This window comes from Vitis vinifera, chromosome 13 (genome assembly GCF_030704535.1).
Source record: "Vitis vinifera cultivar Pinot Noir 40024 chromosome 13, ASM3070453v1".
Classification (NCBI taxonomy): Eukaryota; Viridiplantae; Streptophyta; class Magnoliopsida; order Vitales; family Vitaceae; genus Vitis; species Vitis vinifera.
The window spans coordinates 19,477,502-19,490,964 of record NC_081817.1 but is presented as its reverse complement, the minus strand read 5'-3'; the positions used below and the strand labels follow the sequence as shown (position 1 = coordinate 19,490,964).

The 13,463-nt window shown below is 33.4% G+C and overlaps 1 protein-coding gene across 1 annotated transcript; it reads left to right on the top strand.

Moving 5' to 3' along the window:
* Positions 1-6,057: 6,057 nt before the first annotated feature.
* Positions 6,058-13,406, top strand: LOC104877882 (uncharacterized). The gene is made up of 7 exons (XM_019217689.1): positions 6,058-6,173; positions 6,498-6,586; positions 8,090-8,201; positions 8,387-8,460; positions 9,643-9,754; positions 9,952-10,058; positions 13,178-13,406. The coding sequence occupies exons 1-7, from the start codon at positions 6,102-6,104 to the stop codon at positions 13,182-13,184; spliced, it is 573 nt and encodes a 190-aa protein (XP_019073234.1). The 5' UTR covers positions 6,058-6,101; the 3' UTR covers positions 13,185-13,406.
* The last annotated feature ends 57 nt before the right edge of the window (positions 13,407-13,463 follow it).

Below are 13,463 nucleotides of genomic sequence, written 5' to 3'. Positions count from 1 at the left end.
ATGACGCCTTGTATAAGCGTCATTATTGACTAAAACATATAATGACGGGGGAGAAAAGGACGCTTTAGAGAAGTGTCATCTTATGTTTTTCTTGACGCTTAAAAAACGTCATTAATTCCCTTTTTTCTTGTAGTGTTTGTATGGTTGGGGTTTCTTTTAGTATGTATATTGTAAATGTAATATTATATTTTGGCATATGGTTGTATTATTGACTTAGAATTTCTAACTTATTTGGGTGTAAAACACCCTACTGAGCAACGTGGAAATGCCCACCCCTTTATTTTCTAAAATTTTTAGATGCAGATATAGTTTTTGAAGGACCACAGAAAGACCAAGAAGTGTTCCAGACAACAAAAGAACCATAATAATGATTGTTTTTAAATTTATATTACCGTTTTGACATGTACTAATTTGAGTTATATGACATTTTGCAAGTTAAATTATATTTTGTTAGTTTGTAAAACATTTTTGGAAATATTCTTTTTGGACTTAGAGATTATTGTAAATATTTGAGCTTTTGGGTAGGAAGATGACTAGTGGTTTTATTATAAATGTGATTAGGAGATAGTGTGATGGTTGGTTTTGAAAGAAAAAATAATAATAATATGTTACAGTAAATCTTAACTTAATAAATTTATTTATAATTATACGCTTTATTGAAAAAGAAAAAAAAAATTCAAGGTGTTTTAATTGATTGCTAGTGTGGATAGAAGTAACCCTTAGGATCAAACCTTTTACCTAGGGTCACGAGTCAAGTTCTGGGTTGCCCAGAATTTGGGGCATGACAGATGCAGTACTCCGAAATCATGAACGAAGAAGTAGTGATGGAGACTTATGTAGAGTGAGGTGATGATTAGTATGGTGTTGCAAGTACTTCTTGGAGATCTCTATTTCAAAATTGCAAATGCATTGGTATGCTGTAGGTGCAATGCCGATGGAGACGAGCTATAAAGATGAACTATTGTTCACACAAAAATGGTGATTTGTAGGTTTGATGATGATGATTGTAGCTCATTTGCAAACAATCACCCTCTAATGGCTATGATGATGACAAATGTCGATTTTCAGCATGGTGGAAATGGCGAGTGCCAAAGGTGGTGGTAACTTGTAGCAGCATCGATCTCTAGTGGTGAAAATGGCAAGCTCTAATGGTGGTGGTGACCTATAGCAGTGTCGATCTCTAGTGACTGTGACGACAAGCTCTAATGGCAGTAAACTACGCCGGCAGCAACGATCTCCATGAATAGAACAACAAGCTTCCACTATGGTGAACTACTCCGGCAACGATGAACCTACCTTTTTCAATGTAGAATTTGCACTCCTCCAGAAAATGCCCAAAAACTGACTCCCTATGTCAGTGATGAACTCTCCTCCTCCAAAAAATGCCCAAAAAAAAAATGTCAGTGATGAACTCTCATTTCTCAACCTCAAAAGTCTCTAGAACTACAACTGTTACTCCTACCCGGTGTGGTGTGCATGCTCCCTCAACATAAAGATTCCTCTTCTAGAGACTTCCCCCATAAACCTCCTCATTGAATGCATGGCAGTTCAAAAACGTGACTGGTATTAGCTTTCTTGCATGGCCTGTGGTGATGCTCCCTCACCTGAGACTCCTCCTAAAACCATCATGATGTCATGTCTTGGAAAAAAAATGGTGATCCTTTTCAAATGTCTCATCGTGATGCCGAATGCATGTCTCCATCTCACCCAGAGCGCATGTGTGATAGCCATCCAAGATGTACGTGCCTCTAATCTTCTGGAGTCTTCTAGATCCCATGCATGGAGGTTATCCTTTGCTGTGGTGCAAACCCGAGAATCTATGTGAGCAATCTCAAATAACAATAACACTATCATTCTATGAAAAATTGTAGTAGATTTTCCATCTTGAGTGAAAGAAATGCCTTTCGACGCATGCCTTGGCCATTACAGACGTGTTCATCCTTATCTCATCCAAGCACCAGAATAATTACACAAAGATATTTTCTCCAAATTCACGTGTCCCTATCTCATGACCTTAAAAAATAAACATGTAGCAATGATCAAATCCCAAAAAAAAAATTTATGTAAATCCACATGCAAAAATGTAGAATCCAAATTATCACACATGTCATACAATATTAAAAAAATTGTGTCATGCATCTTAAAAGAAAAACTATAATAATAAAAAAAAATCATATAATAAGGAAAAAAACACATTGAAATACATCTAACAAAAAAATTAAAATTAAAATTTATGAAATTAGAAAATCAAAATGTCAATCATATGCAATCAAATATTGAAAACAACCAATACAATAAATAATAATAATAATAATTGATAAATTGATCCAAAATTTCCTTGATCCTAGAATCAAACAAAGGAAAATAAGAAACACCTAAATGCACTAAAAAAAACAATCAAACAAAATCCTAAACTAAGAATCAAGAGTCATTGCAATCAAAGTTGGGATCCACTTAATCTCTCCAAAATATCTTTCACATAAAATCCAAAAACTAGTGGTTTGAAACAGTCACAATTGACCACCAATGAGAGCTCAAAGATAGCTAAGAAAATGATCACAAGTGTACAATAATGTAATAGAGAATAAATGAGGGCAGACTTGGGCATCATGTGCCAAGAGGATAAAATGGAGGGTCTACACTTGTCTGAGTGTTAGAAGTGAAAAGAACATAAAAAAATAAGTTTTCAGGCCAAAAATGGTGAACCGATCGAGGTACTAACCAACCTTCTTAACCGACTAGGGTAATAGTCAACTGGTTATACCTTTCCAATTGAGGTACGATCGAGAGATGCAAAAAATCTTCTTTCTCTTCCAATAGTCTTGCATTCTTTGTTGAGGGATATGCATTCCCAGTCGAAATCCGATCAAAGTCTGGTCAAGGACCAATCAAGGTCTAACGATTACCTGCCACGCATTTATTGCCCAACGGCTAGTCAACTGGTCGACTACCAGCTTGATCGATCGAGATTGTTTTTTGGCATTTTAGCTTCCGAGTCTAGAAACCTATAAATTGAGAGCTCCACTTCATTTATGAAAAAGAGAACATCTGTATTTATTTGTCTACCTACTTGTTCTTACCTCAAAAGCTCTCATTCTTTTCTTGGTACATTAAATCTCCATTTGCATATTTTTTTAGTGCACCTTTGTGATTCATCCTAGCATTTGAGTCATTGTTGAGCTAGGTTGAGAGATTTGAATTTGTTATTTGAGTGTTAGAATATTCAAGTGAGTAGAGACTTGAAGGGATTGTATAAGAGCGCATTGAAGTCGGAATCCAAGTCTAAAGGTGTTGAAAGCTTGGTTGAAGCTTCAACTATAGTGGAACCTTCACTCAGTTAGGAGCTTGAGGAGAGTGGATGTAAGTAAAGGGTATCAAACCACTATAAAATCTGAGTTTGCTTCCTCTATCTTATCTCTTTATATTTGTGCTTCATTTGCTTGAATTTGTTGTTTTTGAAAAAGATTTTTTTAAAGCCCAATTCACCCTCTTCCTTCCCCACCTTAGTGTTTTCTCTATTAAGATTAGTCTTTATTTTCTTAGGGAGGTAATACAATTGACAAAGAAATTGATTTGTGCTTCATGTCATAGAAAATGATTAGATGTTGTTGTTTATATTCTTAACTATAATCATGCAAAATTTAGGGTATGTTTGATTGTTGGAAATTTAAGGGAAAATGTTAGGTAAAGAAAATAAAGAGGAAAAGTAAACGAAAAAAAAAATGGGTTTAAAGTCAATAAATTATTTTTATTTGCTACTTCAAACTCATTTACTTATTTTAACTCATCAATATAAATATTAAATAATTTGAAAATGTATAAGGTTTTTACTGGTTTTAATTATATTTAATTTTTTTTAATATTTTCCTTATGACAACCAAATATATTATTTTCCTTGGTATTTTATTTATTTCTTTATCACTTTTCGAGAATCCAACATAACCTTACGACTTACTGCAACTCCAAGACAAGAACTCCATTTATTTTAGTGCAGCTATAGGATGACACTCAAGTCCTAATGCAAGTGTTAGTTGGTCCCGATGGAAGAGGACCGGTATCTAAGCTTTGCTTGTAACATCTTAAAGTTTTGTATGTGTTCAAAGATGGTGATTTAAATTAAGTTCTTCTATTTTGGTATTTGTCTCCATATTGAAATCATATATTTTTTCAATTATTTTTTTTTGCACATCAAAATTTCTAAATATAACTCCACTGTAATACTTTTTCATAGTTTAAACCATAAATCCTTACCTCATGGCATTATCCATCAAAATTACTCTAAAAATATTTGGATCTGTTTGACCATATTTTCTTAGAGTTGTTTTTTAAAATTGTTTGTAAGTTAAAGAATAAAATACAATTTTTAAAAACAAATTTTAGAAAACATGGTCAAATTGGTCCATATTTTCCTTTTATTTTTAAAAACGAATGAAAAACAACTTTTACTTGTTCTCTAAAAATTATTCTTTATTTCACATTGTTTTTAAAAATTGTTTCTAAAAAACAACGGTCAAACAATATTAGAAAATTTTAAAAAAGGTTTTATGTTTTTAAAAATAAAAAATTATTTTTAAATCATACAACCAAACAAACTCTTTGATTTTGATTTTGTTTGAAATACAACAAATTCTTTTATATTTTGAGTGTTAGTGAGTATTATTATTGTTAGACGAATTCAAAGAATTTTATTTTTTAAAAATAAAATTCAGTTTTGCATTTGATAATCCCCACCCCACCCACAAAAAAAAGGGAAAAAAAAAGAACAAACAAACAAAAAACAAAAAATCAAATGACAACCTATGGTTGCCAACTCTTGACTAAAAAATTAAATTTTTTTAGTGGGTCATAAGTCTAAGAACACGTTTGCTGCAATTTACTTGTGCATGCTTTCTATTGCACTATAAGATATACTTGCACTGCTCCACTTGGTCAATTTTGCATGTAACCAGTTTAAAATGTTAGTAAACATAAATATATATAGTTGAATTTTACGGATATATTAAAAATATAAAAATGTATCAAATTTTTTATAAAAAGTTTAACTTAAATTTTTTTAATATATTTATATTTATTTATTTTAAAAATTAAAAACTATTTTTATTAAAACATATTTTATTACATTTTAAATAAAAAAATTGAATCGATTTACATAAAATATTTTATTTCAAATATAATTTTTAAAATTTTGTTATACATTTGTGGTGACAATTTTTTGTTATTAACATTAATTTATTTAAATAATTAAAATTATTAAAATATATATTAATAATTTATTTTATCAAATTAATTTTAATTTATAAAATATTAAAAGAACTTCATTAATTTTTTTTATATTTTAGTAATTTTTGAATAAATTTATATTTTAAAATAAAAACATTTAAAATAAACTAAAATTAGAAGGAAAAATATAAGAAAAATAAAGTGAAGTGATAGTAATTTTTAAAAATAAGATTAATAAGATAAATATAAAAAACAATTAAAAATAAAAGGGCAATATAAAATAAAAGGATGATATAAATTTAAAATAAAAGATAAATTAGAAAAAAAAAAACATAGGTAATTTTCTTTTTTAAAAGGTTGTTTGAAAAAAAAATGGTAAAAAAAAAATTGTTAATTTTTTGGAAAACCGCCATCCCCATGCAGGCGTCTGCTGATTTTTCAGCAAAATTTTGGGATTTTTCTAGCGATATTTCATCCATATTACTGATTTTTTTATTTTTTATTTTTGGTGATTTTTCACCCAATAATCGATAACTGATTTCGTTTTGACCACCTTCGATATCTGATATTTATCAACAAAATTTTTAAAATTTTTTGATTTTTCAAACCTTGCATGCAACCATATGTCATAGGAAGAATGATCAAAATATTATATTCTATTGTATACATTACAATACTTTCCAAAATGCATATGAGCTATGCAAGGTAAACATAACATTATTCCAAAGATAAAGGTTGACTGTTCACTATGATCCTTGAATTGTGGGATCAGATTGACTCTCTCAATAGTAATCTTTATACTCACCTGAGGTGGACGTGGTGCTATTCGCCTTCTCTGCCAAGCAAAAAAACTTTATATAAGAGGTTAGAGCATCAAGCCCATGGCATTCCCAATCGGAAGAGCTGGGGTTTCACTGCGACTATCCTCTCATTCCACTTGCTCCCAGTTCCAGGTTCGTTTTCTCCTTTCTTTCATTCCACTTCATTCAACACCATCATGGCATGATTTCCTTCTTGGGGGTTTATCCTCAGTTTTTTTAGTCATCAGAGAAAACTAATGATTCAATTCATTGAAGGGTCGTGGCACCGCTTCGTTCTTTGGTTTCCTTTTGGGTTTCTGTTCATTTTGACTATTTCCAATGTTTGATTCAGCAGAGAATATGAAAACTGATTATTGCTTTCATTTTACTCTCATGGCGTGATTTCTTTATTGGGTTTCATTCTGAAGTTTCTGATTCAGTAGATGATGCTAATAATTTAATTCCTTTCAATATCAGAGACCTGCTCAGGCTGAACTTGTCATGGATGGACGTGATTGGGAGACTCATCTTTCTCGTGAATCTCGCCTCAGGATTGTCAACAGTATGTGAGTGTTTTATTTCAATTACCAAATGTAAATGTTTTGGGGATCTTGGGAAATTTCTACTGTTGGAATTTAACAGTGTAATTGTTGATGGAAACTTCGATTCATAGGAGTTGATGATGCCACCGTATCTGTATGTATGCATTCGATTCATATGATAGGGCAATTTATATGACAATGCTAGCATGATGATTTGGTATTCCACAAGGTTCTCAAGTTGTTAAGTTTTTAAGCTGTTAGGATTTGGATCCATAATGTATATTATGTGTGTCCCCATACTATGATCACACACATATGGACCATACCCGTTGCTATGATCACACACATATGGACCATACCCGTTGCGAGACTCACAAACCACAATAGTGACAAAGAAATCACGCATTTGTAATCATGTATGATCACACACCTTTCAAATTGCAATAGTGATAGACAAATGTATATCATGATTGAAAACCCCCCAAAAACATGTTCTCGTACCCACCTTGGGAGTGATAGACAAACAATAGTAGTGACAAACAAATCACACATTTTTATCACGCATGTGTGACCCTATACCTAGGATCGACAAATCACACATGTGCTATTGCATGGCCCTATACTTGCCATGAAAGCCATAAACCATAGTAGTAGCAAACAAATTACACATTTGTGATCATGTATGATCACACTCCTCCCAAATCATAGTAGTGGTAGATAAATCATACATATGTGATCACATGTAATTAGACAAATAAATAAATGGGGAGTGACCTAAACTTGAGACCTCTTATTAACCTAAAATTGGATAATGTGTTAAGTTACCAATTTTTCTAAAAGTTTAAGGTATTAGGAATTGGACCTTATATCATATTCTAACAAAGACAATATTAGTCTAGGTTAGGCTATTCCTTGGTGGTCTAAGAATATTCTAAGCCTTTGGCTGCCTTACTAGTTTCTCCCCTTGGTAAGGAATAAGTATAGAGACCAAAGAACTTGCTTTAATCCTAGATCTAATTGGAATCTAAGCTGGAACTCCATGAGTTGGTGGGGGGAATACAATTGAAGTTCATTGATTCTTGTATTTGGGAGTTCATCCCAAGCAACAGTAAGTTCTTATGAGCATGTTAAGTACATTAAAAATCAATACATGAGGGAGTTCAAATAGGATCATTGAAAAATAGGAAGGAGAAAAAGGGTATTAGAACGTGCAGGAAATTTCAAGAAGCAACCTTTTGCCTTTGACTTGTTTAAAGGGAGGGGTGCAAGCATGGAGCCCTATGAATTAACCAGCTTTCTGATTGTCTTACTCTCAAACCCCCTCTTTTTATGGGATCATAGTTCTGTTCCTTTCCTTAATAATAATATTCTGTTTACTCTAAATTCCTGTTTCATGCAATATTGTTTTCTGGTTGGAAATTTATGTGACATGCAATATTGGTTTCCTATTTAAGAGTTTCAGTGTTCAAAAGTTTTCAATGATTTCATGACAATAACCCATTACAATTTAACATTTTTTATGTCTAGATCGGATACGTTGAGGAGACATCTTCCTGTTTCTGGACCAGAGGTACTACGTCAGCTATGGAAAATTGCTGAAAGGTTTGAGGAAAAGATTTATTCTGCTGCCACAAGTGAGGTATATCCATCATGCTAGTATTTACTCACATTCCTCATGATCTATGAGCATTTTTTGTATCTATCATTTTTTATTTTTAAATTCTTAGTATAAAAGAGCAAAGTGCAAAACTCAATTATCTTATCTTAGTTTGTCATTAATTATTTGATGAAATGATATATTTTTCATCTTTATTTCTAATTCAGTCTGATTACCTCCGGAAAATATCTTTGAAAATGCTGGCAATAGAGGCTGCTATGAAAGAATCCCATAGATTCAGGTAACGACATGAAGGAGCAATGTGTTTTTATGAAATGCAACAATCGAAATTTTGCTTCTATGAAATGCAACAACGGAAAATTTTCTTTTACGGATAGAAATTTTGCTTTTATGAAATGCCATAATAGAAATTTTGCTAACATATCAATATATCATGTTGCAAAACTCCCCCTAAACATGTTCCCGTAGCCACCTTGGGAGTGATAGACAAACAATAGTAGTGACAAACAAATCACACATTTTTATCACGTATGTGTAGCCCTATACCCATGATCGACAAATCACACATTTGCTATTGCACACATGTGGCCCTATACTTGCCATCAGAGACATAAACCATAGTAGTAGCAAACACAATACACATTTGTGATCGTGTATGATCACACTCCTCCCAAATCATAGTAGTGGTAGATAAATCATACATTTGCGATCACATGTAATTAGACAAATAAATAAATGGGGGAGTGACCTAAACTCAAGACCTCTAATTAACCTAAATCTGATAATGTGTTAAGTTACCATTTTTTCTGAAAGTTTAAGCTATTAGGAATTGGACCCTATATCATATTCTAACAAAAACAATATTAGTCTAGGTTAGGCTAGTCTAGTTAGGTGGTCTAAAAATATTCTAGGTCTTTGGCCTCCTTACCAGTTTCTCTTTTTGGTAAGGAATAAGTATAGTGACCAAAGAACTTGCTTTAATCCAAGATCTAATGGGAATGTAAGTTGGAAGTCCATGAGTTGGTTGGGGGAATACAATTGAATTTCATTGATTCAACATTGATTCTTGTATTTGGGAGTTCATCCCAGGCAAGAGTAAGTTCTTGTGAGTATGTTAGGTGCATTAAAAATCAATACATGTGGGAGTTCAAATAGGATCATTAAAAAACAGGAAGGGGAAAAAGGCTATTAGAATGTGCAGTAAATTTCAAGAGGCAACCATTTGTGTTTGACTTGTTTCAAGGGGGGGGTTCAAGCATGGAACCCTATAATTTAATCAGCTTTCTGATTGCCTTACTCTATTATGGGATCATAGTCCCCTTCCTTAATAATAATATTCTGTTTACTCTAAATTCTTGTTTCATGCAATATTGATTTCCTATTTTAGAGTTTTTTGGTGTTTTAAACTTTCCAATGATTGCATGACAATAACCCATTACAATTTAACGTTTTTTATGTCTAGCATGGACATGTTGAAGAGACATCTTCCTGTTTCTGGACCAGAGGAATTGTGTGAGATAAGGAAAATTACTGAAAAGTTTGAGGAAAAGATTTATTCTGCTGCCACAAGCGAGGTATATTCATCATACTAGTATTTACTCAACCATTCCTCATGACCTATGAACATTTTTTGTACCCATTGTTTTTTCTTTTTTATTTTTTAATTCTTAGTGTAAAAGATTAAAGTGCAAAACTTGATATTATCTTACCTTAGTTTGTCATTAACTATCTGATGAAATGATATATTTTTATATCTTTATTTCTAATTCAGTCTGATTACCTCCGGAAAATACCTCTGAAAGCGCTAGCAATGGAGACAAAATGTTTTAATCCTGCAACCAATTCTCTACCATTCAACTATTTTGCTCACAGATCCAGGTAACAACAATGAAGGAGGAATGTGTTTGTATGAAATGCCACAATCGAAATTTTGCTAACACATCAATATATTCTTCTTCTATTTTGTTGTTACACTTGACACACATTACATTTATTATGTGCACACATGTCTTGTATGTGTACACACATGCATATAATTCTTTTTTCTGTTACCATGATTACACTTTCCTCTTGATAGGCAATAAAACGTTCATAGTTGAGCTTAATTTATGCAGGACAATTTCTATTGGATTGGGTATGGAAGCAGCTTGCTGCTTCTTCTTTTTCCCTTTTCCTTTGGATTGGGTTAGGGGGTAGGGATAGGGTTGTGTGTCAGCATATTGACTTGTATCATGCAGCACCAAGGCCACATTGAATACACTTTGCACCTATGAGTGACTATTCAACAAGGCAAGTTGATGGACCAAGGTTTGATGAGAGATCATGTCAAGGCTTGGTGGCAGCTCAAGTGGGCGATAGACAACATGTGGGCTAGCATGTGGGACAGCTCGACTTAGCCAAAATTCAAGTGTAAGATTTTAGGTGGCAGGTATTTCCCTTCAAAGAGGAGGTCTTGAGACTGGTTTCCATGTGGAATTATAATTTTTTTTACATTTTTTGTTTTTTTATAGAAAATTCATTATTCCTACCCAAGCATAGTATTTTGGAAATGGTTTAGAATGTTCTTTATGGAGAGGCTAGCTAACTCAAAGGTGGTGAATATGGCATGAGCTACGCCACATCAAGAGCATGATGTAGTGGCTTTAGACATGAGCAAGGGGTGATGGTAACCCTTGCTAAGCATGTACACATTGACATGATACCATGGGGTGTGGTGCAACCCATGGGCACAATGAAATGGGCGTGGTTGTGACACACAAATGAGCTTGGTTCCCTCGAGTTGGATTAATCAACATGATTGGCAGACACATGGGCCAATATACAAACACAAGCCATGTGCTAAGAGAAGTCTTAGTGTCGAGGCAACGTACCATGCATGTGGGGCAAGAGGGGGCTTGGCACACATGAGCTGACTAGAGAAGCAACGAGCTTGATGATGCATAGGGCTACTTAGACACATGAGTGGGCTTGACTACACATGAGCTGCCTAGACACATGGGTGGGTTCAACAATAAGCATGAGTTGACACTAAGCATGGCACAAAGCTATGTGAGTTGTGGGCTTAGAGTGATAATATTTATATAAGAAGAAGGATATCATTACAAATGGTATCATAACCGATCCCTAACCCGGTATGAGAGTTTGAGTGAGATCTCACATCAACAACTCAAAAATAAGTTTTTTGACGCTTTATATATAATAGGCTCCTCTTAATCGTGTAAGCATGTTTTAGAGTCATGTTGGCCTCTGAACCATTATGGGAAGTATCTAGATATGAACAAGCAGGTTATTACAAAGATGCTTAACTTGATGTGACTAAATATGTCTAGAGCATAACAATACACCTTTATGGGCATAGACGGTCTATGTAAGATTAATTATGGTACTTCTACACCTTTCTTATTTGTATTATTTGTATCTTGGTCTATTAGCCATAATCAGAGCCCTAGAATAGAGAAACAACTTGATAAGTGCCCTAGAGCCACAATATGAGATATTTTCAATTTATTTAAAATTATCTTATGAGATAATTAGTATGGTGTTTAACGAGCTCTTTAAAATTCGATTTCCAAAAACCCATCCCTTATCTCATAGGCTCTATAACCAGGAGTTACTCTCCTTTCAAATGTATGGAGAGGCTGTGAGTAAATAGAATTGCTTGAGGGAGAGGGTCTCTTTTTCCATTGATCAAGAGATTGTTAGGCTATGGAAATATGGTGTATGCTCTGTGGTATCACTGCTTGGGAGTTAGTATTGCGAGAAAAAACAGCACATTCAATTCAACCTTCTGCTTTAGTCAAGTATGCTTATTTTATGGTCATATAAACTTTCTTTAAATGTCCCCACAATTATTCTATTTTTTTAGCTCAATAAGTAGTCGTATCTTATTTGTCCATTACTTTAACATCCATTCCCTATTCCAAAAAACTCAAATCCTACCTCATAGGGCACATCATCCTCACTAACTCCCATTGTCTAGAGATTACTCAATGAGTAGACTGCATGACTGTACTTACCTAAGTTTCCAAAATAACCAATTTCGAGTTATTTGGAGAATTTACGCCTCTTATGTTCCAACAGCCTATATTTACCATTCAAATCGTCTTTTGTAGGATTCAATGCTGATTCTCTAAATGATCCCTTGTTTTTTTCACTCTATCCATTTTCCAGGAGCGCATGAGAATTTGAGGGTGTACTTTTTCTTATCCACATTTTGTGGCAAACTTAGAATTTTAGTGTATTCTCCCATTTATGACCTTTGTCACACCACCTTGATATACATTATCACTATGGGAAGTCAACATCAAACATCTATTTAAAGTAATACAAGAGAGAGGCAGAAACTTCAATTTTGATGGAGATACAAAGTCTCTGCACCTAGCCTTGAAGAAAGAAACATTTGAAAATTATTACTAAATTTTACGTGAGGGAAAGAGAAGTTTGCAAAATACAAGATGAAAATTTTTGAATGACCAAAATACTATCTTCATCCACAACTAACTCTCTACTAGCATTTTCCTTTGGAATTCCGCCTAGAGAGTCTCAAACCCTGGTCCTCTTTTATGTCAATCTGCAAGCAGGAATGTTCACAAGACCTTATAGATGAGTCTCCATTAAAGGACTTTCTCTAAAGTTCCACAAATTTGGGATCATAAGATGCATGAAGAATGGTATCTTTCTTCTAAAGTTCCACAAATTTGGGATGCTAATTCTCTTCCTTCTCCCTCCATCCCCAACCAAGATTGGAATATTTCCCAAATTCTAAAACTCTAATTTGATCAAAACTATCCTTTCCCTCAACACTTCAAAGTTCTTAGTTGAATTTCGATTGTGATCTTATTCTGAGTGGCATTAGTGAAATTTTGGTATTTTATCAATTGCTAATTGTTGGAGAAAAGCTCAAATTTTGGTTGGAATGTAATTGCTTGTGCATGAGATAGGTGTAAAAGGTGTTTATCATGGTCTCTCATTATTTGCTTGACTGTTATATTTTGCAGAATCTAAGACTGGAAAATGGAGTTGGCTGGAAGTTGCTGTTATCATCGTTCTTTCGTAGGTTACTGTGATTTGGAGACTTGGAAATGAAGAATGTAAGTAATAATTTGGTCTACGCATGATATGATTTCTGGGTAAAATGTTCATAGGACGTTTGAATTTCAAATCTTTTGTATTGGAATGTTAGATTTGCAGTTGGAAGCTGATATGGAATGTTGCAGTTTTTACTAATCATATTTTGAATCTTGAATAATTTTCTTCAACAATGCTAAATAAAGCTGGAAATCT